Source organism: Myotis nattereri (assembly GCF_964212035.1).
Source record: "Myotis nattereri genome assembly, chromosome: 19".
Classification (NCBI taxonomy): domain Eukaryota; kingdom Metazoa; phylum Chordata; class Mammalia; order Chiroptera; family Vespertilionidae; genus Myotis; species Myotis nattereri.
Window position 1 is genome coordinate 21,483,087 of NC_138095.1, and position 26,766 is coordinate 21,509,852.

General features: G+C 44.8%; 1 protein-coding gene across 2 annotated transcripts; it reads left to right on the forward strand.

Annotated features, from left to right (window-relative positions):
- The first annotated feature begins 39 nt into the window (after nucleotides 1-39).
- VWA5A (von Willebrand factor A domain containing 5A) lies at nucleotides 40-24,521 on the forward strand. Of its 2 annotated transcripts, XM_081114094.1 has the most exons (19): nucleotides 40-65; nucleotides 1,276-1,324; nucleotides 3,270-3,330; nucleotides 3,449-3,651; nucleotides 4,172-4,394; nucleotides 4,502-4,674; nucleotides 5,188-5,302; nucleotides 8,440-8,609; nucleotides 8,857-8,945; nucleotides 9,149-9,293; nucleotides 9,723-9,802; nucleotides 11,680-11,794; nucleotides 13,604-13,768; nucleotides 14,014-14,114; nucleotides 14,448-14,752; nucleotides 17,305-17,445; nucleotides 19,783-19,904; nucleotides 22,778-22,904; nucleotides 23,393-24,521. In XM_081114094.1, the coding sequence occupies exons 3-19, from the start codon at nucleotides 3,285-3,287 to the stop codon at nucleotides 23,470-23,472; spliced, it is 2,400 nt and encodes a 799-aa protein (XP_080970220.1). In that variant the 5' UTR covers nucleotides 40-65; nucleotides 1,276-1,324; nucleotides 3,270-3,284; the 3' UTR covers nucleotides 23,473-24,521. The 2 variants fall into 2 exon arrangements, with proteins under 2 accessions (XP_080970220.1, XP_080970219.1); XM_081114093.1 differs by lacking the exon at nucleotides 40-65 and having other exon boundaries at nucleotides 1,240-1,324.
- The last annotated feature ends 2,245 nt before the right edge of the window (nucleotides 24,522-26,766 follow it).

A 26,766-nucleotide genomic window follows, 5' to 3' on the forward strand; every position in this document is an offset into this window, starting at 1 on the left:
GTCTTTCCTGAACTTTTGGCTGAGGATGTTTATGAGAGTGACTCAGAGGCTTGGATGCCCAGCAGGTAGGTGGCCCGCTACAGTGGGGGGGAGCGTGGGGGACCCCGCTAACCCGGGCGTGGGGGAGGGAGGGGTCCGCACTCACCCGGGCTGAGACCGCTGCCTGCTACCTGCCTCTCCCACCTCTAGCTCTGTTTGGGTCTGTTGTAGCTGCAAGCCGGAGGGGTACAGGAGTTAGTCCTGGTGTGCGATGGGGGTTTGGGGTGGCGGCTGGCGGGGAGAGGGGGGGCAGGTGGGAGTTTGGGGGCATCTTGTGGGGCTGGAAGTGGGAATTGTCATCTCCTAATCATCACAAGGCCCCCCTCTCTACTTTCTGTTTTGCTTTACCTCCCTCTCCCTCTCCCCCTCCCCTTCATGCGGACAATTCATAGTTCCTCCATTTGATGTAAATTTATGCTGTGGAAATGGAGCTTCAAACCTCCCCTCCCCCCATCCAAATCATACTGCAGCCCCTAAAGTTTACCCTACTATATAGAAATTCAAGGGGCCAGCTCAGGTACCTTCTGTGACTCCCTGGATGCCAAAACTCTGGGATGGAAAATTTAAAATTTAAATCACTCCTGGTTTCTTTTTCATATATATATATATGAAAAAGAAATATATATATATATTGATTTCAGAGAAGAATGGAAAAGGAGGGAGGGAGGGAGGGAGGAAGAGAGAAAGAGAAACATCAATGATGAGAATCATTGATCAGCTGCCTCATGCATGTCCCCTCCTGGGGATCGAGTCCACAACCCTGCCTGAACCCTGACCGGGAACGGGACCCCAAACCCTTTAGTCCGCAGGCTGATGCTCTATTCACTTAGCCAAACCGGCAGGGCCACTCCTGGTCTCTATCCCAGCCTCACTCTGCATCCTTATGGCCAGTGGCCCACCCGGGGTTCTCCACTGGCCCTTATGTGGCCCCTGCCCCACCAGCGCCCCCCTGGACCAGGGCAGCACCTGGATTCCCGGCACCTGACTCACTGACCCTTCCCTCCCTTCTCCCAGCCTCAGATTCAATTTGGAGCCCCATCAGCTGCTGTGGCCAGCCTGCTCCCTGTTGCTGGGTGCAATTCTCAAGTGCCCTGGGGAGGGAGGGGGAAGGAGTTCTGACTCAGCATAGGGTTGTCCTGGGAAGGGTGGGGCGAGGCTGCAGAAGAGCAAACCTCCCCTGGGAGGGATTTGTTCTGGGGTTAGACAGAGTCTGGGGACAAGCCTGTATCTTTGCAGGAGACACTCGGCCACTGCTCCCTCTCTCTTCACCGGAAAGCCTCCCTGGGTGAGTACTGCCCACCCTTACAGATTGGGTCGCCCTCCGGTTTCTCCAGCTGTTGTGCCCCTCGATCCTTGTCCTTCTCAGGCGGTAAGCTCCCTGCTGGGGTTACTTGAAACTCTTTCCTAGCCCAGCCCCAGCCTGTGGTACCCGAGAAAGGGCCCCATCAGATGTGTGCGTGGAAACCCTCTCGCTGAGCCTGCGTGCCTCTCCCCACAGTCTGGACCGCCTCTGTGGTTTAGCCAGTGTGAGCCTTTTTGCCACCATCTGTTTTTACCTAATCCATGAAAATAAAAACAGACACAAAACAACAAGCCTGCCGTATTGGCGCTGATTTGTAGGTATGGGGGCATGGTGTATCAGAAACCATTGTAGTCAGCTGGGTGAGCAACATGGCCACTGCTCTGGCTTGGAGTAGGGTGTGGTGTTTGTTTGTTTGAATCTATTTCTTTTAATCTATCTTTATTGAATTCAGAGAGGAAGGGAGAGGGAGTGTAAGAGGGAGAGACTCGATCTCCAGTAGGGGGCGTGCAGGAGGCAGCCAATCAGTGATTCTCTCTCATCATTGATGTTTCTATCTCCCTCTCCCTTCTTCTCTGAAATCAATAATCCATGGACATAATATTTTTTTTTTTACCATATCACATGAAATGGTTGTCTGAGATTATAATGACATTTGGAAGACGTGTTTTGATTTAAAATAGAGGGCATGTTGGATATATGATATAGTAATCGCCTGGACAGAGAGAACAAACAGGTTTCAATAACGAGCCCCAAAAGAAAAGACACAAGGTACGTGATCTAAGTTGCAGAAGTCCATTTTGGATCAGGCAACGTCTTATGTGCAGGGCTGAGACTCAACCTGTAAGATAACATCTATTTATGAAAGCACAGAGGTAGAAGTAATTAGTTCCTAGGAGAAATGGGCTTAGGAAACAGTGGATGGAGGCAAAGGAAAGGCCCTCAGAGCTTTGAAGGGAGGAAGGTCAAGGTGATGAGTCTGGAGGAATGGGGAACGGAAGAGGAAGGGAAAGGCACAGGCTTGCTCCCTGGAGAGAGCGTCTGCTGGGTCCTCAGTCATAAGGGTTTTAGGGGCAATCCCAGGGGCGGATCTCAATAGAATACTCCGCAGCTTTCCAGATGTGTCCTTTCAGGGTTGTGGTCTCCACTGATTGATTGATCAGTGTCAGGGCAGGGGGGTTATAATTCAGTGCAGCTGGTCCCGAGGTCAGCCATGGTGCTGCTTGCCGGGTTTTGCTGCTTTTCTGGGCCTGGAGCTGAACAAAATACAACTGAAGCCTAGATGGTCTCTCCAGGGACGAAAGGTCAGGGGCTCTAAAGGAGAATGACCAGGGTATGCGAGGGGAGGAAAGATCAGCCCGGTTCCTACCCTACACATGTCCATGGCTAGGACTGGGCCCTTCTGCCCTGGTGACCTTCTGCACCGGGCCTATCATCCTAGCTCTGCTCGGGTCTGTCTAACGGCCACCTAAAAAGGAATAGCCCCGGTCTATTTAACAACAGCGACAAGAACAACACTCATGTCTATCATATGGGCCAGGCCCCATTCCTAGGACTTCATCTGTCGTCATTCATCTGTGCACAGACATATGATTTTCATTTTAGAAATACTGAGGTTCAGAGGGGTTCATTACATTCACTGAATATTCCTAAAAAGTGCTATAATAAAAACACTTCCGAAAAAAGTGGACCTGGCGTTTGAACCAGCCTTCGGTGAGGTTTCCTGTCTAGCTTTCCACCAGAGTCTGGCATTTAGAAGGAACCTTGCTATTGACACCTTGATCCCCTTCTGTTCCACTATTTCCTCCTTCCTGGGTCCCTCATTAACCCTCTGAATAGATGTTGATGCCAGAGAGAAGCCCATCGGTTTTGGTGTTTGGATAGGTAACCCGCACCATGGCGCGCCATTGATGATGTGTCTTTTCCACAGTAACCCTGTGTCACCATGGTGTCCCCTCCCTGTGGCCTGCTAACCCACCAAAAGGAGCCAGGTAAGCCTGACTCCTGACTCTGACTTGCCATTGGACCTTTGGCACCTCGCACGATGCCTGGTCAGCGGGAGGCATTCTATGAAGGTTGGTGACCTCTTGACCGCTGGTCTATCTCTAGTGCCACTGAAGAGCATCTCGGTGACCTTGTCCATTTGTGAGTTCGTGGCGGGTGTGTCTGCCACCTTGAACTATGAGAATGAGGGGAAAAATCCGTTGGAGGCCTTCTTTGTTTTCCCCATGGACGAAGACTCAGCTGTCCACAGCTTCGAGGCCGTGGTGGATGGGAAGAAAATCGTGGCAGAATTGCAGGAGAAGTCGGAGGTACTGGGGATGAGTACATTCCTTCCTCCCTTTTTATGTCCATAATGCATAGTCTTTTTAAAAATTTTTTATTGATTAAGTTATTACATATGTGTCCTTATCCCCACATTGCCCCTCATCCTCTCCACTCATGCCCTCACCTCCCTATTGTCTGTGTCCATTGGTTAGGCCTATATGCTAGCATATAAGACCTTTGGTAGATCTCTTCCCCTTTCCCCCTCCCTCCCCTACCTTCCCAAGTGCATATTCTGTAGAGTCCCTATCAAATGCAACTTCCCCGAAATGGTGATGTCTAATGCTTTGTCCTCTACTCCCCTCTAACTGATAACTATCCTAAAACCATTGGAGGGAAACACCATTGAAGGCACTCAGGGTTTGGCTGTGAACTTGGCAAGACCCATCACAGGCTCACCCCAAGAGTCTTTGCTTCCTGTGCCACTTATCTCCTCCTCAAGCATGTCACCTCTCATGTCATGTCACCTCTCATGTCATGTCACCCGTCTTCCCTTGTCCTCCTTAGGCCCGCACCAATTACGAGAATGCCATCAGCCAGGGCCACCAAGCCTTCTTGTTGGAGGAGGACGATCAGGCTGGCGACACCTTCTCTTGTAACGTGGGGAACCTGCCCCCCGGGTCGAAGGCGGCTCTCACCCTGAAGTACGTGCAGGAGCTGCCTCTGGAGGCCGACGGGGCCCTGCGCTATGTGCTCCCCGCTATCCTGAACCCTCGCTACCAACTCTCCAGTGAGTAGGCTCTTTCTTCCAATACTCATGGGGAAAACCCCCCTCAGGGTTGTCGGGGTGCTAAACATTGTGGGGAAGGGACACACCACTGAGCTCACTTTCCATAGGAGGTTCTGAGGGTGGTGGCCTTCAAATGAAGAATCCTGCAGTCCCTTCGAAGGACGTGCCCTACACACTCAGCCTGGCTGCCACCGTCAGCTCCCAGCATGGCATCAAGAGTGTCCAATGCAGCTCCCCCGTGAATCCTATTGAGTACCTTGAAGATAAGACTTCTGCTCAGGTAATTAGTGAGCACGCGCTGTGGTTGCCAGCACCCCTGTTTTGGAGTCCTGATCTTCTTCCTCCATCTCCTAAATATTGCTAACTTTCCCCCTATTAACCCCGGGAAAATTGCAATGCGCCCCCCCCCCCTTTTTTAAATATATTTTTATCGATTTCAGAGAGGAGAGGAAGAGAGAGATACAAACATCAATAATGAGAGAGAATCATTGATTGGCTGCCTCCTGCATGCCCCTATTGGGGATCGGGCCCACAACCCAGGCATGTGCCCTGACTGGGAATCGAACCCGGGACCTTTCAGTCCCCAGACCAAAGCTCTATCCACTGAGCCAAACTGGCTAGGGCTTGGCCCCTTCTTTATCCTTATTTCATCTCCAGAGCCTCCTGCCTGTTCTCGCCCTTGCTCCTGGCTCTGTTTACACGTGGAAGGAGCCAGTAGCCCTCAGCTCTGACCTCAGCCCGAGGCAGAGGCATGATGGTTCTAACATAGCTTCTTTGCTTGCTCCCAACTCAGATCTCCTTGGCTGACGGACACAAATTTGATCGAGATGTGGAGTTCCTGGTTTACTACAGTGAGGTGCATACCCCCAGTGTGGCTGTGGAGATGGGGGCGCCCGCAACAAAGCCCGGTATGTTGCTTCTCCCATTGTAGTTACCTCCTAAGGGGTAACCCTTGTCGTGGAAATACCCTCAAATTACCCTCACCTTTTTTTTTTCTATTCAATAATGGGTTAAAAAAAAAGTGACTAGTTTACACTATGGCATGCAAAAATTTACATGTCGAATATCATGTGACTATGCTTATATGTAAATTTAGGTGAATTAGTAGATACTTAGACAAAAGACATGAGAAAAGTTTACAAGGGAAATGCAGCTAGTTTACAAAGATGGGACAATGATCAGCCTCTGCACGTATAAATAAAAGTAAATGATGTGACTTTTTCACTTTTAAAATGGTCAAGGATTTCCAAATCTGGGAACACCTCGTGCTTTAAAAGGTGAGGTGAATTTGGCACTCTCGCAGATTGCTTTAAGCAAAAATAATTTGGAATCAAACTTTGGAGAAGAGATTTGGCGATATGTGTCAAAAGAAATGTTCATTTTAGTGATTCCAATTTTAGGAATCTTACCTAAGGAAATAAATTTAAATGTAAGTAAAAATATACACTAAAATGTCCATTTTCATAATATCAAAGATTACTAAATAATCAAAATGTCTCACAATAGCTAAATTCACTATGCTGAGATTGCTTGACGAGTTATTATGCAGCTACCAAAATCATATATGTTGATAGATTGAAATAATATGGAAAAAAGGCTTCCAAAGAGGATTGAGTAAAAGTAAGTTATACAAACAGATTACTATAAAAAATAACCTGGCAATTAAGAAAAACATTTAAAACCACAGAAATTTGCACGTAGTAATTATAATTAGATTAAGACTAACTTTCTAAATTTTTTTGTCTAATAAATAACTTTGATTTATCATTCCTTCATATAATCTCACCTGGAGCTCCTTCCTTGTTATTTTTTTAATTGTGGTAAAATTTATCTGACATAAATTTTAAGTAAAAAGAACACTAATACTTTGGTATAAAATTTGCATAATGGAAATTTTACCATTTTAATTATTTTTAACGACATAGCTCTCTTGCCTTTAGCACATTCACTCTGTTGTAAATATCACCATTACCCATCTTCAGAGTTTTTTAACTCTTAACCTAGTTTCTTAATTTCTAAGCCTAAGTTTAGTCTTTTGCTAGGTTTAGTTTTTATATTTCTTTAATTTATCTTATTTTCCAAATATTTCTTAGTATATATCTACTTATCCTCTTGTGTGTTTTTTTTGTTGTGTTTTGTTTGTTTTTATTGATTTCAGAGAGGGGAAGGGAGAGAGAGAGAAACATCAATGATGAGAATAATCATCAATCTGCTGCCTCCTACACACCTACTGGAGATGGAGTCTACAACACGGCCATGTGCCCTGACTAGGAAGCGAACCATGACCTCCTGGTTCCTGGGTCGCTGCTCAAACACCAGGCCACACCGGCCGGGCTGTGTACTTCTTCTTTTAACTGTTCTGGTGTAACACATGTCAGGGACCGCTGTCTCAGGCCTCCCTGAGCTGCCATGGCCCTGGACTTCAGAGATCATGAGCGTCACTGGAAAGATATTGACACTTCTGAAGCATTTCCCACTTTGGTGGAATGACGCATCCTTGGGGACAATCATTGTTAAAACACAATGTCTTGGTTTAGGCCCTTACTTCCATAGCTACCACTGCTTTAAAGATAAGTAGCTATAGTTGATCTTCAATCGGCCATTTTTCTTATCTCATTGTTGACGTTTGGCCAACGGTAACTTCACACTCCAGCTCACAAATTGGAACTCCTTAATTTGCCTTCACTCCTTTAACGATTCCTTCCCCCCCGCTCCCCTCCCCGACTCCCCCGCTCAGGGCAGGCCGTCCACACTAAACCTGTTAAAGGGGGTCCCAGCCTCAGCCAGGTTTGCTCCAGCTCCTGTTCCCTGAAGCTCCAGGCTCTGTCTTTGTACATTAGTTGTCTGGTTTTGTCCTTCCCTTTGGGCGACCTCCCCCTTGTGTGCCCAAGAAGTACTCCCACAACAGCGACCTGGTTTTTAGCCGGGGTTCTTTTCATCCACCAGAGGAAGTTTTGAAATGTTGCATCTTACAAGGTAAAGGTTGAGATTCCAAGAAGTCCTGTCAGCCCCTTTGCAGATTTCCTGGTCTGTTCCCTGTGCCCAGCTGTGCAGACCCAGGGGACAGCAGGGGCAGCCTTAATGAGTCTTGTGCATCCCTTCAGCAGGGCTGCTCAAATCTTGCTCCCAGATCGTATGTTTGGTCAGGGTGGCTTGCTGTTCACATCTATACACAGAAGAGAACGCCAGCTGGCCTTCTGAGAATTGAAAGCTCTAATCCCAGAAGGACTGTAATATAGGTAGGATATTGGAATTAGATTCTGTGTCTCCTTATAGGGTCTGAACTGTTAGCGTTGATATAAAGCAGCCATTCTCACTACATCTCTATCGTAATAATAGTATTTTAATGCCTCAGTTTTCACTTGCCCCCCAAAAGATAAAATCTTGGCTATGGCTTTGACAACTTGGTGACATAGGCCAACTCCCTGGTCGCCTCCATACGATTGTGTGGGTGACACTGTTCTCAGCACAGCATCCCAGTGCCTCTCCTTGTTCGGAAGAGCTTCGTGCCCACAGCCAACGGACTTTCCCTGGTGCGTGTGACACTTACAGTCTCAGCTCTTGTAACTTGTCAACGAAAGAATCGCCCACACGAGCATCGTTTTTGTAAAGCGGTGATGACAGACTTACACAAGGACCCATGTGGTAAATTGCCCATTGATTTGATTAGAAGATAATGCGACTCTGCCAAGTAAGTTATGTCGATTCTTCTGGTAAATGCTGGAACAGGGTAACTTAATGTATTTCACTAGTTGGCCTAGCTGCTAGGATACTAGGGTCAATGATCGCATCTTAGTTATTGCTTGTTCCTGGTAACCTCTACCCTCTTTCATCTCCTTACTATCTGCTTTGCTTCTGTAGCTCTTATAGGTTTCTAGCTCACTTCAAGCCCTTCGCCAGCAGATAGAGTATAAAGATCAAACTGTGTTTCAGAAGTGGATGTTCTCAGCTTCCTGTTGAGTCACTACAACTGATTCATGGTGTCTTCCCTATGTATGTTTTTAGTTCCTTTTCATCTCATAGTGTCCTTATTCTTTCTGAGTAGATTCTTTGATGGGAGACCCATCTGTGATGGTGAGTTTCTACCCAAATATCCCAGAGGCTCAGTCACCAACGGCATGTGGAGAATTTGTCTTCCTCATGGACCGCTCGGAAAGTATGCATTGTTCCATGAATAATCAGAATCCATCTCAGCTGCGCATAGAGGCGGCCAAGGTAAGACTAGTTCTTTTTCTGCTCATGTGCTCAAGTAAGAATGAGTCTCGGGGGTTAAATTAGAGTCCATCTGGGTCATCTGGATCAGTGCTTCCAGCTGCACTGCAGCTCACGTGACCACTGCAAGGACTATAAGACTGGGAGGCGCGCTCTGGGTGAAGGCCCACACCCTTAGGAGTTAGATGGGGAGGGTCTGTGTGTCTTCAAGGATCCTCTCTCACTCGCTCCCCATACCCTCTTCCTTCAGGAAACACTGATTTGGCTGCTGAAGAGTTTGCCTATAGGCTGTTATTTCAACATCTATGGATTTGGATCGTTCTTTGAGTCCTTCTTTCCGTAAGTTTCTAGAAAGGCTACAGAGAGTTCAAAAAAAGATCCTCTAAAGAAAGGACTATATTGTTAAAGGGGTTACGGTAGAGTTGACCTTGACACTGGGGAGTTCAGGTGAGGAGGTTTACAGTGGGGCGAATCTCAATGCGGAGATGCGATCCTGGGGTGTGTCAGCTCGCTGTGTCCCTGAGTGCGGGTGCTTTTCTCAGGGAGAGCGTGAAGTACACTCAGGATACCATGGAGCAGGCGCTGAAGAGAGTTAAGAGTATGGACGCTGACCTCGGGGGCACAGAAATCTTGGCACCACTCAAGGCCATTTACAGTAGAACTTCCATCCCTGGCCACCCTCTCCAGGTAAGAATTGGAACAGAGCTCACAGAAAGTGGGTAGAGAGAACTCAAAGAATGTATAGCCCTGAGTTTCATTGCAGGATTGTCGCAATATGGTGTGCGTAGTAAAGGGGAAAAGACAAGAGGCATTTCATAGAATCCATGCTCCATGCTCTGAACTATGGAGGTGGAAGCTCTCTTGTGGAATGCCACAGGGGCCTGAGGTGAAACTGGTAGGGTGAGGAAAATGCCCAGGGTTCAGAACAAACCATGTGAAAACCTCATGCAAGTGACAGTGGCCCAGTTGGGATTTCACACGTGTCCGAAGCGGCATCAGTGTCTCCGGCATGAAATAGTCGAGTTTTTCAAGGGCAAATTGCAGTATTTTAAAAATGAACTTAAAAAAAGAAAAAGTGAACTTCCTAGAGACTTGACCAATGTCTTCTGTGCTCAGCTTTTTGTCTTCACAGATGGAGAAGTGACCGACACATTCAGTGTCATTAGAGAAGTGAAAATCAATGGGCAGAGGCACAGGTATGCAGACAGTGTGTGTGTTTCTGGGTGACTGACCACATGTAATCTAGGGCCTTGTGGTTCCAGTGCTGACAAGTAAGGATGGACAGGAATACTATGGGGTTATTTTTGCTTCTTTTTGAATAAAAATTAATGTTATCGTTTTTAGTCTATGCATTTTGCTTCTTTCCCTCAGCAGTATATAGTTACCCATATTTTGCATGGAACCATAGTTAATTTTCACTGGTGTATAGTACTCCATGGGATGGCTAAACCATAATTTATTGATTGATTCTACTGCTGATGGACTTCCATTTAGCTGTTTAAAATAATGCTTTTGTGAATATCCTTGCATTCTGGTACATGTATTTTTTGCCTACACACACTTGTGTGTGCACCTATATATGCATATATACATATTTATTTTCACATGTATACACACACCTATTTCTTTGAATTGACATGGTAGTAGGTTTATTGGGAATGCCCGTTTTCAGAAGGAACATGGATCACATTGCATTAATAGTGTGGTTGTTTGCTCTAGGTCTTTTTGTAGATATCCTACATCCGATTAAGGATTTTTCTGTTTTGAGAGTTATTTTCGTTTTGTTTACATTTAAAAAAATAATAATCAATGGTTGAATTTCATCAAATGCATTTTATGTATCTGGCGAGATGAGAGTATGATTTTACCCTTTATTCTTTCAATGTGTTCATTATAATGACTGTTGTTAAATATTAGACCAGCCTTGCATTTCTGAAATAAACCCAAGTTAGTTGTGATCTATTAACAATTTTCATATATTTTTTATTCCGTTGACTAATCATTGTTTAGGATTGAAAAATATTTTTTCATGAGAAATATTGGCATGTACTTTTTAAATAATATTCTTGTTGGGTTTTAATACCTATGTTACAGTGGTATCATATAATGAGCTGAGAAGAATTGCCTGTTTTTCTATTATGGGAAAGATTTTCTTACGTGTTTACTAGATGTTACAAGGAGATTTTTTCTGTGGGAAGATTTTTAAATCTCTTTATTGAAATAGAACTGTTCATATTTTTATATGTTCTTGATTCTTATGGGAGTTTGTATATTTTATCTAAGTTTTCAAATTTCTCTGCATGAAGTATCCACAATGTCACCAGATGATGTTATTAAGTTTTGTAGAATCGGTGGTAGTATTCCCTTTTTATTCCTGACACTGATTATTTGTGCTTTCTCTTTTATTCTTGCCCTAAATGTTTGTCAGTTTTTTTAATATGTTTTTATTGATTTTTAGAGAGAGAGGAAGGGAGAAGGATAGAGATATAGAGAGAGAAAAGCATCATTTGTCGGCTGCCCCCCTGCATGCCCCCTACTGGGGATCAAGTCCGAATCCCTGGCTGGGAATTGAACCAGTGACCTCTTGGTTTATGGTCGATGCTCAACCACTGAGCCACACAAGCCGGGCATGTTTGTCAATTTTAATAATCTTTTCCAAAAAACAGCACTTTTTTATATCCTCTCTTTTGTATGATTGTCTTCTGTATCAATAACATTTGCCCCTATCTTTCTTTTCTTTAAAATTTGTGGGTTTTTTGGCTGCTTTTTCCCCAAGATCTGGAGATGGATGTTCAGGTGGTTGACTTTTAGACTTACTTTTCTGGCATGTGTATTTAGAACTGGGATTATAAACATATCTGTAACTGAATCCTAAATTTGGATATGTCATTTTTCAATGGTATTCTCTACTTTCTAATTATCATTATGATTTCTTTATAAAACGTATGTTATTCAGAAGTATGCTAACTAGTACACTATCTCTTCATGTATTTTTATGTGTTTTTTTTACCATGATGTTATCATGCCACCCTTTCATCCCTGTCTCTAACTTCAGGCTGTTTTCCAATCGCAGGTGTTTCTCATTTGGTATTGGCGAAGGAGCCTCCACCAGCCTCATAAAAGGCATTGCCCGGGCATCAGGGGGCGCGGCAGAATTTATCACAGGCAATGAGAGGATGCAGTCGAAGGTGAGGGGCAGGCCTGTGTCCAGGGGGTGGTCCAGAGGGAGTGGGGGCAGGGGGCACCCTGCTGCAAGAGCTGAGGCAGCCTATTGCCTCTAGGATTCATTTCTTTATATCCCCAGGGCTTTGGGCTACAGACTCAATGGGACTACTTTTGTCTTTATGCGAACGGGCCCCTGTAGTTTCTGGGGAAATGGCATCTAGTCCCAGCAGTTGGAAGCCCAGCAACAAAATGTGGAAGAGGTCAGGGCTTTGTGTTCAAAACAAGAAGCAGAGAAACTTAAGAAAACAAGAAACAGAGAGCTTGGCATTCCAGGTGTGTGCTTTAGGACCCGGCGGGTCCTGTATTCGCTCCTCCATGCAAATGACAAAAAGAACACAAGCAGGATGGCCCTGGCCAGTTTGGCTCAATGGATAGAGCAGGGGTGGGCCACCTTTTTGTGAGTGCGTGTCAAAACCAGCAAAATCTCTGACTCAAAATTCTTCTGCGTGCCAACCCTAATTTTTTGAGAACATGTTACGCCTACTTGATATCTCTTAAGGTGTACGTATGTAAAGAACCTTGAAGAAATAATAAAATTCATTTGAGTGACAAAAACACAGTATATGATGATGAAAAATACATTTATTTTTTAATGTACACATGTACACTGATAGTCCGACAGAAAACTTTATGGCTCCATTTGATATTATCAGTGGGACTTTTGCTGCTGCATCACTGATGACAGAGATTTTACATCAGGTTTCTATTTCGTGACCTTCAGAGATATGCACCAGCTACTGCTTTCCTCCGTCAGGCTACTCCTATTACGAGACTTAATAAAATGCATCACTGAGAACAAAGATTCACAAGCATATGTGGATGAAAACATGGAGAGTAACACTGTTACAAAGTTTTTTAAACAGAAAAAATTTTCTGTAATGGCATTCGAAGTCCTCAATAGTTCGTTTTCGACTCTATTGAAATTGCTCTTCCCTCTCTCGTCAATCCATGTCTATGGTCTTTAAGATAACTTGTTAGGTAAAATTATTTATTTATCTAAAATGCACCTACATTGAATTTATCTGAAAAATAAAAAAGTCGATATTAAGAAAAAAATTGTAAATGGAAGATTATAAGAGAGGGTTTCGCATGCCAGCAAAAGTTACTGGCGTGCCATGTTTGGCACGCGTGCCAGGGGTTGCCCACCCCTGGGATAGAGGGTTGGTTTGAGGACCAGAGTCCTGAGTTCCATTCTGGTCAAGGGCACGTACCTTGACTGCAGGCTCCTCCCCGGCCTGGGCCCTGGTCAGGGCTCATACAGGAGGCAACCCATCGATGTGTTTCTCTTACATCCATGTTTCTCTCTGACTTTCCCTCTCTCCCATTCTCTCTGAAGATCGATGGGAAAATATCCTCAGGTGAGGATTAACAGCAACAAAAAACAAACAAAAAAACACACCAAAACAAGGACAGCTGTAATATGTCTGTAGGTGGGAGAGGCGGTAAACTGCTACTCTGTTTGATGAGTTCGCACAAGGAGGCCTCCTCCACCTCTGGTTATAGTGCTGCCTTCCTCTTCCCCAGTTGGTGCCATTTCTAATATAATGCCTACTTCTCTGTTACTTTATACACATTCATTACGTGTCTCTGCCTTAGCTTCCTCCTGTGTAAAGCAAAAGGAAGAACACCCATCTCCTAGTGGAGGACGAGGGAGTAGGTCAACCATGGGTTGGGCTGCATAGCTCCTGGGGCATGATGAACATTCAGGTAGCAGTAGGTATGGTTGCCATTATGTATTTTTGGTGTTTATTCTGTTCTCTTCCCTCCGCCAGGCTCTCAGGGCCTTGAAGCGCTCTCTGCAGCCTGTGGTAGAGGATGTTTCTCTGAGCTGGGATTTGCCTGCGGGTCTGTCTGCTAAAATGCTTTCCCCAGAACCAACTGTCATCTTCCGGGGTCAGAGGTTGATCGTCTATGCCCAGTTGACTGGGACGATGCCTGTGAGATTCCGTTCTTGCTTGTTCCTCTAGCCAGAGTCGCCGCTGCCCCGAGCTCTGCTCCGGACGCTTGCCCGACAGGGTCAGCCTCCCTCCCCTCGCCATCATGTCAAGCCTCTGGTTTTCTGAACTACCTGGTTTCTAGCCAGAAACTTCAAATGTGTGGGGTTGGGGAGCTGCCCCGATTCTGCCATCTCTCCCTGGGTGATCTCTCCCTCCCATCCTGTCTCCTCTTCTCTACTTTTTAGCCAGCAGAGGCAACAGGGAAAGTTTGCCTCAAGTACACCCTCCAGGGCACGCAGTTTGAGAATCAAGTGGCATTTTCTCTACAGCCCAAGTCGGATGCCAAGTAAGATTTCCCTGTTTCTTTCCTAGTTCCTTCCTTTTCCTTCTCCTTTTCCTCCCTCCTCTCCCCTCCCCTCTCCTTTCTTTCCTCTCCTTCCCTTCCTTCCCCTTCCCTCCCCTTCCCTTTCTTCTTGTCTCTGCCATCCATAGGGGGTCAGTTTCCTGCTCTTCATTTTGGGTCAATGATTTCCCTAAAATCACTTTTCCTTTTCCGGCCACTCAGATTTCATCTCCCCCGATCTTATGTTCCTCCCTGCGCCATCTTCAGCCTGTCAGGGCTCTGAGTGGCGGCACAGGTGTGCTTCTCCCTGAGTCACGGGGATCTTTTTTCTGTTAGCCTCACCATTCATCGCCTGGCTGCCAAGTCCTTCATCCAGACCAAGGACATGGGCTTCGAGGAGACTCCAGCCAATGATAAAAAAGAGGTGCTGAAAATAAGCATGGAGTGCGGCGTCATAAGCTCCCACACGGCTTTCATTGCCATCAACAAGGATCTCAACAAGCCTGTTCAGGGACCCCTGACTCGCAGTGACGTTCCAAGTCCAATGCTATTTTCTATGACGGATTATGATTTGGCTCCAATGTCTCGTAAATCTTTTATGGCTGATGCTTCAGGTTCGAAATTATGGAAATGTGGTGGTGGTGAGTTTTATTCTAACCAAACTCACATAAAATAAGGGGCCCTGTATACCTGGATACATCATTTAAAGCAAATACTTATGAAAAGTCCTTCTCTCCCTATCCCCCTTTTCTCTTCACATCTAGAATCTCTGGCTATTATAAAACATTTCTGTCCTTGAAAACTAGAAAGTACACCATTAGCAAGAAAATGTAAAGTACTCCAAGGGGGGAAAAATGAGGGAAATGAAAGAGAAAGTGCATATAAGCATTGAGTAGTTACACTGCCTAAATCTGAAGCTGATGTATCCTATTGATACTGGTTAATGACTACACAAATGGTGGGCAAACAACCTGGTAGTGTTAGATAATGGGTGCTGATTGCTGGGCTGTCTCAGACGTAAACCAAAACTGGAGAGAGAAATACTCAGGGAGACAGCACTTCTGTCAAGGAATGTTGAAGGGCCAATCAGCTGCAAGGTCTGACTGAGATCACCATGGAAAATCAGCTATGCAGCGACCCACCTCACAGAAAAGGATTTGCTTCAACGGGGCTCTGGTACCTGCTCAGTCCACCCCATGAGTACGACGCTTGTGGAGGTGGTGGGGTGGTGATGCTTTGACATGGTCTGAAGCTGTCCACTGGGTGCACTGGCTCTGGGGACTCCTGGGAGATTCAGGCCAAGGTCAGCCTCTGCTTTTGTTCTGCCCCAGGGCCACCCAGCATGAGCTACAAAATGATCTGCAGATGGTTGCTACTTGTGTTGAGCTTGGAGGTGCCCAGGAGAAGCCAAGCTGAAACCAAGGCTGGCTGTGGCTAGTGCCAGGCCCAGGGTCACTTGGCAACAAGTACCAGGCCAGATGCTGCTTATTTGAGCGATTTTAGGAAAATATGAAGCCTGAGCCAAGACAGGCCATTCTGATGGTAAAGCCACTAGAAACAGCTGGTGTGGAGTGGGCCTCCGGGAATCACCAGGGTGGGGCTAACAGTGTTAATCCAGGTTGATGGAGACTCAGATATGGTGGCCACCTGCTGGATCTTTGGGGGAAGGTTCAGCAAAGGAACAATGGCCTCTACCAGTACTTCTGTCTGGAAGAAAGCTTCCCATCCAGCTCTTGCTATGATGCCAGACCATTCAGTTCCTCCCTGTATGCCTCAGGTGCCTTTCAGGTAGCTGCCCCATGCTGGAGCTCTGAGGAGTGAGTCCGAGTTAGTCCATATGTGGACTCTTTAGGAGGAATTGCTTGGGACTCCTGCAGCCTCTGTCTCCCTCAGCCTTGTCCCTCGCTCTTTTTTATAACCAGAAGTTATGGGGACTTTTCTTCCCAGCACTGGAACCCTGGGCTGGGGACTTGGTGTGGGATTGGGACCCCTGGCTCCTCAGGGGGTACCTGTATAGCTGACATCCCCCCTAGTTTTTATCTGCCCCACATGGGTGTGGCACCAGTCCCTCCTACCAGTCTGGATGTGACTTCTTCTTTAATTCCATAGTTCTAGGACTTCCATTGAACTTGATTTCAGGCATTTCTGAAGGATGGTTGTCTGTAGTTTAGTGTAATTTTGATGTGGTTGTGGGAGGAGGCAATGATACTGCATTTATTTATACTGCCATCTTGTTTGGAATTTCTGGATATTGTATTTTTAAAATATACATTTTTTCAATTAATTTTTTACAGCTGGAACAATTCTGCTTGATAACTAGATATCTTGGCTTGGGAGGGAATGGCCGGAGTAGAGTGGAGCTTGAAGCCATTTATTTGATTTCAGAAAGACAAGAAGCTTTGAATTAGGGTATTGGATAGGTTATGTACATGGGTGCTTAATCTCTAAAGATGATGGCAGACTTTGCAAGGAAGTGAAAGTCTTCGATCTAGTTTTCAGATACTTCGGTGGATGTTGAAAAGGGACAAAGAAGTTGGAGGTTGACAGCAGTGATACTATGAGGAAGGTAATTCAGGTGAAGCTGAAGAGTCGTGCTACGGATGTGGCCATTGGGACTGAAGAGGTTGCCAACCCCACCCACCTCACCTCACAAACATGGATGCTTGGGTTCTGGTACCTGGAGCAACCACCATTTGAGAAGGATAGAGGGAGAAAAGATTTCTAGGAGGAAAAAATAGTTTTGAGTTGAGATGAGTAGTTGAAAGAAGCCTCTGATAATGAAACTGAAGATGCAGAAAAGATCATTGTCAGGTATCAGGAGGACACCGTTGGAAGGGCTCAGAGCTGCAGGATTTGGGCTCCTGGGAGAAGAAAAAAATGTACAATAAAGATGATGACTGAGGCTGACACGAATAGGAGCATATATATATGTCTCAAATTATCAGGCCCGTTGCCTACAGCAGAGGGCATAGGATGCCTCAGTGTCAATGTCTGCATTGTGTTTTTTGAGCTCATACAAAGCCCCATTCTCCTACCATCCTCCCGCATCTCTGCCCAACTCATACCGAAGCATTTCATACCCGAAGAATGGTTACGATCCCCATAGGTCCACAATTAACAAGAGCCTGCATTCTCTAGGTGAGCATCTTCCCAGGGATATTTTCTCACCAGGGTTTGTATGGCACACATATAGGACCAGGACTATTCAGACGACTGGTTGGTAGTCGTAGATCAAAGAGACGCCAGCCTCTCAAGGAACAGTATGATCCTTCTGAAGAAACGACAGTGGAATGTTCTTCCATCGACATGACCGACTTGGAAACTAACCATACAGGTGAGTTCTCTCTCCTAATCTATGGGAACTGAAGAACTCAACCTCCGTGTTCTGCTGTCTTGTGGCTTTCTCTACCCAGGACGTGATCGGTTGGAGAAGCGTCGGGGCAGAAGTTAAAATTTCCCAGTCTTTTTGTCAGGGCCAGCCCTGCTTCCATAGTCTACAACACAGGACACTGAAGCCTCCCCCAGTGGAGTTCAGGATGAGCCCCTCTGCCATCTCATCAGCTCTCACACCCCGCCTACCGACGGGGGCCCTCCTCTTGCAGAACCCACCTGCCAGCCTGTTTGGGCCCCAGCTGCATGAATCATTCTCTTACAGGTTGGGTATGAAGACCAACCTTTTTCATGCTATCTGATGACTTTCTGTCACTACAAGCTGTTTCTTGGTCATTTCATTGCCTTGTGTTCCAAACAGTTGGGTTTCTCATTTGCATGACAATGGGTAGTCAAAGTTCATGTTACCTAAAATAGGCTTAAAGACAACTTCTGTCTAGTCTCTTCCTGTTTTGCAGCAGGGGTTTATGGTGTACAATCCTTTCATCCTTCCAACATCTTTGCCACTTACTCTCTCTTTATGCATTCTTCTTAGGCTGCTAATATAGAAAGGGCTTTGAGGTCTAAGGTAGATTCAGATCTCTTGTTGACTATCAGTTACTGTGGGGTTTTAAGAAAATTAGTTAACTTTTTACTTGTTTCAGTGTTTTGAACTAGTTTTATTGATTTCAGAGAAGAAGGGAGAGGGAGAGATAGAAACATCCATAATGAGAGAGGATCATGGATCGGCTGCCTCCTGCACACCCCCTACTGGGGATTGAGTTCGCAACCCCAGGCCTGTGCCCTGACAGGAAATTGAACTGTGACCTCCTGGTTCATAGGTCGATGCTCAACCACTGAGCCACACCTGCCGGGCAAGGTAACTTTTTAGAGCCTTAGCTTCCTCAGCTGCTGTATCATGCACCTCCTCATGAGAACTTCCTTCATGTTATCCACGGAGTAGGTTCTCAGTGTCCCGTAGTGTTGGTTTCCTGCGCTGTCCTAAAACCCAGTGACTAGCAATATCGCCACTATAATGAGCTTCCTCTCTCATGGAGCATCTTACTAATGTAGAGAGAAGTTCCCAGCAACTACTATTTGCTGGGAGCCATTTAAGCGCCTTCTGGGTCCTGGATGTTTTTCCTCATGCATCAGGCATTACTGTCTCCCATTTAGAGAAGGCCACGATTTCTGTGGGTTAAGTAACTATTAGATTTTGAGTGCAGGCAGACCTGAGATTCAAATACAGGTTTTGATATTCAGAACCTTAGATTTTTTTTCTCATTAGAGTAGAACTTTTTCTTGCCTACTAATTTCTAAGTTGCACTGAGTATATCATCCCATATGATAGGTATCCAGATGTGAGATGCTTTCTATGAAAATTCTGTGGTCTTCAGGCAGCTTTTATACCATCAGGATTAGACACTACACTATGTTTTTAAACATGTTTTTACTGAATCTTAGAGAGAAAGGAAGGGAGAGGGAGAGAGAGAAACATTGATCATGTGCCCTGACTGGGAATCGAACCCACGATGTCCCAGTGCATGGGACGATGCTCATCCAATTGAGACACACCAGCCAGGGCTAAACTATTCTTTGAGGTAGACTGCTAACTGCTTCCTTTATTTATGTCTGCTCTCTTTTGACATTTTTGATCATTAAAATTCAAGCTATATTTATCTAGATGGTTTTTGTTTTTGTTTTTTAATCCTTATGCAAGGATATTTTCCCATGGATTTTAGAGACAGTGGAAGAGAAAGGGAAAGACAGAGAAAATATCGATATGAGAGAAACACATCGATTGGTTGCCTCCTGCACATGCCCTGACCAGGGCCCAGGCCGGGGAGGAGCTTGCAACCAAGGTACATGCCCTTGATCCGAAACGAACCTGGGACCTTTCGGTCTGTAGGATGACACTCTATCCACTGAGCCAAACCGGCTAGAGCTATCTATAATTTTTTTAATATACCTAACCTTTTAAGGGTCATTGCCACAAGACAGGATAAGACTTTAAATAGCACTACCATGTGAGTTCTTTAGTGCCCCATATCTTCCTCTCCTTTCTGAATTTTTAAGTGCATCTCTCCTAGTGGCAGCACAACACTGGGGTGGCCTACACTGTCACAGAGAAAGTACATGTCTCCTGGGTGAGGACTGAGATGGGGAACTTGGTAGGATCTGCACTCTTGCTATCGCCTTTCTCTTGATTCAGACTCCCTCCCTGACATATGCCAAGGGGCCAAATTAAACTTCCTAGTTTCTCATCTTCTTTCTTTTTTTTTCTCCCCTAAAATCTTTGAAGATGATCCTCTTGTACAGCTGATTTCCCTCCAAAAGGCAGATGGTTCCTGGGATCTGAATGAAGGTCTGGCCGTGATCCTGGGTATGAGCTTGGGAGATATGCAGGCTGCACTCCCTGTCAAGGTGAGACTCGGGAAGAAAAAAGGAGTTTGTCTCTTTTTGAGAAGTTGGGTCAGTAAAGAGACTTGGGTGAATCATAACTCACCTGAGGAAACAGAATATAGGAGATCATACACTAAATACATCTCTAATAAATAGAGGTTGAAGATGTTTCCTGGGTAGGTTAGAACAGAAGGAACAAGGAACTCATGGTCCACCAGTAGGAGATGATGGATGACAAAGGGAACGCAAACATTCTCTTTTTCTTTGACTGATTCCCTGCCATCCACCTTAGTGATAATCACAGCTGTTCACTGAGCAGTTACAGTGCGCTACACACTTACCTTTCATGATCTTATTTTTTCATCACAACAATGAGAAAAGGTAAGTCCTATTTATGTTGCTGTTTATAGATGAAGAAGCTGAAACCCAGAGAAGTATAATAATGTGTCTAAGTTTACCTAACTAGTTAGTGGCAGAGGGGGGTTCAAGTCTAGGACTGACTATCTTTCGAACCCACATTATTGCTCCTCTTCTTGATATGGAAACTGTCCAGAAATTAGCAAAATCTAAGTTAGGAATGTGAAGTATAAACAGGGATGATATAATTATTGCAAATGCATTCAAGTCTGCTGATGAGGACAAATTATGTCCTAGAATTTCAAGATAGCTTACTAACTGAGATATTGTGAAATATAAGACAAATGCCAAAAGCCTGAAAGCAATGTGGTTTTGAATTTACAAAATCTGGAAGGTGATTTAATCAACCTCAGATATCCTGTAATTACAACAGCAATACAGTATCTACTAATTAGATGTAACTATCAAGCTCTTCAAATATGGCCAATGCAAATGAGGAACTACTTTTTTAATTGCCTTGAGATGTGCTATAATTGTGAAATGCATTCTGATTTTAAAAACTGCATATAAAAAGGAATGTAAAATATTAATTATTATTATTTTTATATTGGTTATATGTTAACATGTTATTTTAAATATGTTAGATTAGCCTGGTTGATGTTGCTCAGTGGTTGAGTGTGTACCTATGCACCAGAAGGTCATGGTTTGATTCCCAGTTAGGTCACGTGCACTGGTTGCAGGCTAGATCCTCAGTAGAGGGCGTGCAGAGGCCAGCCAATCATCATTGATGTTTCTGTCTCTTTCTCCCTCTCCTTTCCCCTCTGAAATCAACAAAAATATATATATATTTAATAAAACTATATTTTCAAAACACTTTTAAACATACTAGGTTAAATAAAATATATTATTAATAACATAATTGAGCTTTTTTATTTTTACATTTTTACATGTGGCTGTTAGGATACTTAAAACTATATTTCTATTGAAAATATGGTTTTAAAACAGATAATTACAAGAGTAATTTATAAATAATTTATTAATTTGATTAACAAATATAATGAATTTATAGACAATTCAAAGAGGATATTAAGGATCATGAAGATCTAACTCGGTTTCATTGAGAACAAGACATGTTAGACTAACACTTTCTTCTTGGACATGGTAACTTAGCCAATAAATCAAGGGAATGAAGAGCCCTGGTGTATCTGAATTTCATTAAGGAATTTGAACTTTTCTTAATGATTAGCATATGGACTGATTACAAACTAGTTGGAAATCCATGGTACTGAATAATGAATTTATTCAAATGAAACAGATATGCAGATCCGCCAGTCTCTGATTCTCTGGGGGTCCATATTTTCAATGAGTATTTAGGTGAAGATATAGACCAATATGACCTATTTGTATGTGACAAAACTGGGAGATGGCATAATGGACAAGAAAATCAGGATCCCAAAAGACCTGAACAATGACTTGAATTTAAAAAAAAAGAAAAAAGCTGGCATAAACACTCTTTTTCATTATAAATTCTCAACTATACAGGTAGAGAATAGAAGCCAAATGACTTAGCGGTTGCACATGAAAATTAGAGATTTTAGAGGACCACAAACTTATTATTCATCAGCAAATTTGAAACATGATTAGTTGAGGGCAAAAGGATTGTCAGGAAACCTTTATTATTATATAATCTGGGGCTGGAGTGATGGAATTTCATGAGTACGTTACCTCCAGATGTGACCATCTAAAGAGATGTATGTTAGAAATCGCTGTGCTTGTGTCTAGACCAGGCGAACACACACGGGTTCTTCCTGCTTTGACAGAGCCCTCTTAAGGGAGAATGGAAGGAACCGGAAATTTTTATCTGAAACAAGTCTACTCAGGGGCCATGATAGCTGTTTCAAAATTTTAACGCTCACGATATAAAAGAATTTATTTTAATCTGTTTTCTCTAAAAACGGGAATTGGGAGCCGTGTGTGAAAACTCACCTTTTTCTCTCTATGGATGACTTTCTGTTGAGCTCGATGAGCACTATGACCTTGAATCAGAACGTTTGGTCTCCAGTCCCAGCTCCATCATGTGCTAGAAGACTCACTTTGGACAAATCATTTCACTTTTATATGAATCAGTTTTCTCTCTTAAACCATGTGGCTATTGGTAATTCCTCAATATGTTTTTGTGTTGGTGAGGGTTCAAATAAAAGCACACATGAAGATGCTTTGGAAAAAATAGAAAGCCACCGTGCGTGTGTGTTTTGTTGTTGTTTTATCACAGTTGGCTAATCCTCGTTGGGGGGTGTCTTAGGAATTTCAAACAATGTCCTGGTGGTTACACTGCATTAAAAATTGAAGACGTTTCTAAGACTCACTGGATGGTTGCCCTGAGGTTTAGGGCCTGGCATTGTGCCTCACAAGTCATAGAGCAGGTTAAGGTAGACCAGGTAACCTCATTTAGTAGCAATGTGTGGGAGGGGGGGGTGGGGGGGAGACCTGGTAGGTGAGGAGGGAGTGCAGGCTTCAGGGGCGTCTCTCTGTTGTAGAGTGTGGATTCCTCAGGCTGGGCCACCGTCCTGGCGGTGATCTGGCTGCATGACAAGTATAAGGACATGAAGTGCGAGTGGGAGCTTCTGGAGCGGAAAGCTGTGGCCTGGATTCACAGCCATGCAGGTAGGAGCACCAGCCCGAGCCCTCAGCTCCTTCCCTCCTTAGGAAGCTCCCCATCTTCCCGGACATTGAGCCCCCGGGCCGTCCTGGTCCAGACCTTTTGGGTCTCCCAGCTAGTTCTCTCCTGGGCAGGATGAGGGGGCAGTGGGAGGTGTGTGAAGAGGGAAAGGGGCATCGATGGGGAGTGTGAGTTGGAACGGGGACATGAAGTGGCATTTATTCTTCTCACTCTGTCAGTACTATACTGAGAGTGAGACTGAACTTGGGGCATTTCTTTTTTGAGTGTTTATTATCTCACTGATGCTGGATATTGCTGGGGCCAGAGGGGAGGAAAGGGAATCTGGGCAATGTGATGAGACAATGTGGGGGTGCTAAGCAAAGATACAAGCAGGACTCCGGGGAGATGACCTAGGAGGTTGAGGGAAGAACGGGAGAAAGGCACTTCCTCTCACTGTTGTCCCTCAGCCCTCACTTTTGTTTTCTCCTCTCAGGCTCCGCCACGGATGGCCTGGTGAAAGCTGCTGTGGGCTTTCTGAAGTCATCGGTGGATCCTGCCGTCTTTGCCCCCTGAGGATCCCGACCAGAAACACACGTGCCTCCTTCATGCTCCTGTCCCTTCCTGTACCCTCTGTCTTCCAGAACGCGATCTTGTCTTGTATGCCTCTCCTGTCGGCTTCCTGTAATAAAAGTCAACGATGCCCGTCCCACCTTTCCTCCAGGTTCCAGGTTCCCTCTGGATATGACATCCTTTCCCTCCAGCATGTGCCCTCAGCCAGGCATCAGGGCCCCAGACCTGTTCTCTTTCTGGAAGGAGTTCAGAGGCAGTGAGGTCCCTCCCGGGATTTTCAGAGTGACGACATGAGAAATGAGGGGCATGGACTCCAGGCTACAGGTTGCTGGGTTGATGTTGGGGATTGCCTGGACTGCAAAGTTCTCTGCATTATTTTTTGTCTAATCAATATTGCTTTTGGGGACTTAGGAGGACAAGACTGGTGAGCTATCCAGTTTTCTATTCTTGGGTAGAATAAAGAGATGGAGGGGCGGTTGGCAGCCAACATTGGGATCCACAGAACCTCCACATGAGGTTCAAGGGTCCACTGTGAGGGTTGGCACTGTTGGGGACCTTCGTGGTCGATTCTGCCTGGGTCTTGTCAGCCTATACTGCCCGCCTCCCCTCATACTGCCCAAGGGTTGAGTGGTAGCTGTGGGAGACAGATGTTTCTTCTTAATCAGGATGCATCTTAGTAAGAGGGCCATCATGGGATCCTTTGTCCTGGCCTGACCTGGGAGGCTTCTGAATTGGGCTCTGATCTAGTATACTTTTATAAAAAGCAGGGCTAAAGGCAGCTTTGCCTGAGACCAGAAACCTGGGTTACTCACCCCAAGAGAAAGCAAGGCGCTCCCCGTGATCATGTCTGACCTTGCAGTCCCACACACTCTATCCTAGTGGAAGGGACCCTATTGGATGTGTTGTTCCCTAACATACTGCTGTATCAATATTAAAATGACACTTGGTTGTATCTGATATAGATTTATTCATTGGATCTGCATGGGTTTTCTCATCCCTTGTTTTCCCTCCTAACTTTTTTTAAAATATATTTTTATTGATTTTTTGTTCTTTATGCCTGTGTTCCTCTCTATTCTTCTTCTCGCAACAGCCCCTTTAGCTTTTCTTGCAGAGCTAGTTTGGTGATAATAAACTCCTTTAGCCTTTTTTTTTTTTTTTTTTTTTTTTTTTAAATCTGTGAAGGTCTTTATTTGGAGATCTCTCAATATATCCCCATTTTGGCTTCTGTTGTAGGTAAAATGTCCTTATGTAGTAGATGTCTTGTGAAACTCAGTGATACAGGCTTTGTTATTATGTGAACCAGGTGCTCCAGAGATGTCCTTTGTGTGGGTTATATGAGCACTCTTGTTGTTAGTAAGTCTTGACGGCTGCTGATTTACCTATGGATGGGTTTGACCCTCAGGCTAGCTGACTGTGGAGAGACATAGATAGTTCCCACTTGACTGCACCCTTTCTGATGATCTCATTACTATCATCTTATAACTAGATGATGCATTAGTTTCACAAACTAATTGCTCCCCCAGAGCCATCAGTGAGTCCAAAGTAGGGCTTAAGGGGGTTTGAAAAAAACTTTCAAGGAAGCAATCCAGGGAGAGTGAGTATGGGCAGGTCTCGATGGTGCAAACCCTAGGAGACTCAATTCTTTATAAGTAGGAGACCTGACACGCCTTTAGCTGGAGCACTCTGTGCTCTGCCGAGAAGCAGTAACTGACAGGTCTCATAACCACACTTTGGAAAATTTGACTGTGCTCTCAGGTAGACTGTGAGAATGTCCACACTGCTGCTCTTATAAGACTACTAGAGGCCTAGTACACAAATTCGTGTACAGGTGGGGTCCCTCAGCCTGGCTGGTGATTGGGGCCGATGGGGAGAGGGGCTGGCAGCTTTGGGGAGGGACCGCGGAAGGATGGCCCCAGCAGCAAGCTGACCAACAGCCGGTTCCATGAGTAATTGGGCTCCCTCCTCCCTCCTATCTGGGTCCAGGGTGCAGGTGAACCAGATTCAGGACTGTCAGGGACCAGCAACAAAGTCTGGGCCAGTGCACATTATAGCTATGGGCTGGTCGGCCAGTTGTTCTGGTCATTCCAGTTGTTGGGTCATAGTGGTTGCTTAGGCTTTCATATATATATATATATGAGCGCCAGTCCCACACACAGGGTCCTTCCTGGTCCTTGCCAACTTCTTTTTCCTAGAATGGCCTTCTTATAAAATCATCCAATACCAAGGTGTCTGATCATAGGAAAGGATCAAAGACCTCTGACAACCTTCCCTGACCTGGGACAGATGCTCCATATTGAACAGAAATTTGCACGGCTCAGAGATAGTGCTCACATGTGCCTAGAATTAGTAGCAAGAAGGCTGTGGTCAGTAGCATTTCTTCTCCATAATGCCACTGTTTCTTTTTTCCATCTTGGCTTTTGCTCAGTTCTGGAGCAATAGGTGAGTTACTCATTTTGGCGTGGCCATTCTATATAAATATGTGTTTAAGTGGCACCTGCCACAGGTTATGATTGGAATCCCATGGTGAATGTGTCTCTATAACTTCCAAGTTCCCACATTGGGGTTAATATTCAGGTGTAGTGTCAAAGGTAAGACATAAGCCCATTGTGTGATTTTAAAAACTAAATTAGATGTTAACTGGCTGTGCTCTAAGTCAAGCTTGTAAATGACCAGGAAGAAGTCAAATGGGATCCTTTTTCTACCTTAGTATGAAATGACGATGCCAACCCATCTGGAAGGGTATCCTTGCCTAATGATGGGACAGCTGTCCTTAAAAAGACAAGCAAACAGAAGGCAGTGTTCCTGGTGGTGAAGGGCATGGACAATAGCATGAAATAGCTGTGTCATGGGCTTGCTTTGTAAATGTTGGCAATTTGCTTACTTTTTCTAATTTTTGTTTCCTGATTTGTAGATGGCAATAGTAGTAATAGTTTCTTCTTACAGGTTTATTTTTAAAACGTGTCATATTTTTTAAAGTGTTAAGCCCAATCCGTGCTACACAGGAAATAGTCATTAAATGACATACATATCAATGCATGGACCTATGTAGCATTAGTATTGGTATCAGTATGTGTTGTCAGAGGAGGAGATCTCCGTGCTGCCAGACCCTATGTCCTGCTCTTGACTTGCTGAACCTTCCTCAGTAGAGTTGTTCTTTGACTTTCTACCTATGGGTCCCAGTATTTCTTTCTTCATCACAGGAACATGAATTTGGTGCCTTCCTTGCTGCTACTATTTCTTTTACATAGCATTTCAGATTTGCCTCAAATGCACCTAGAAAATGTTAAAAGGACCAGA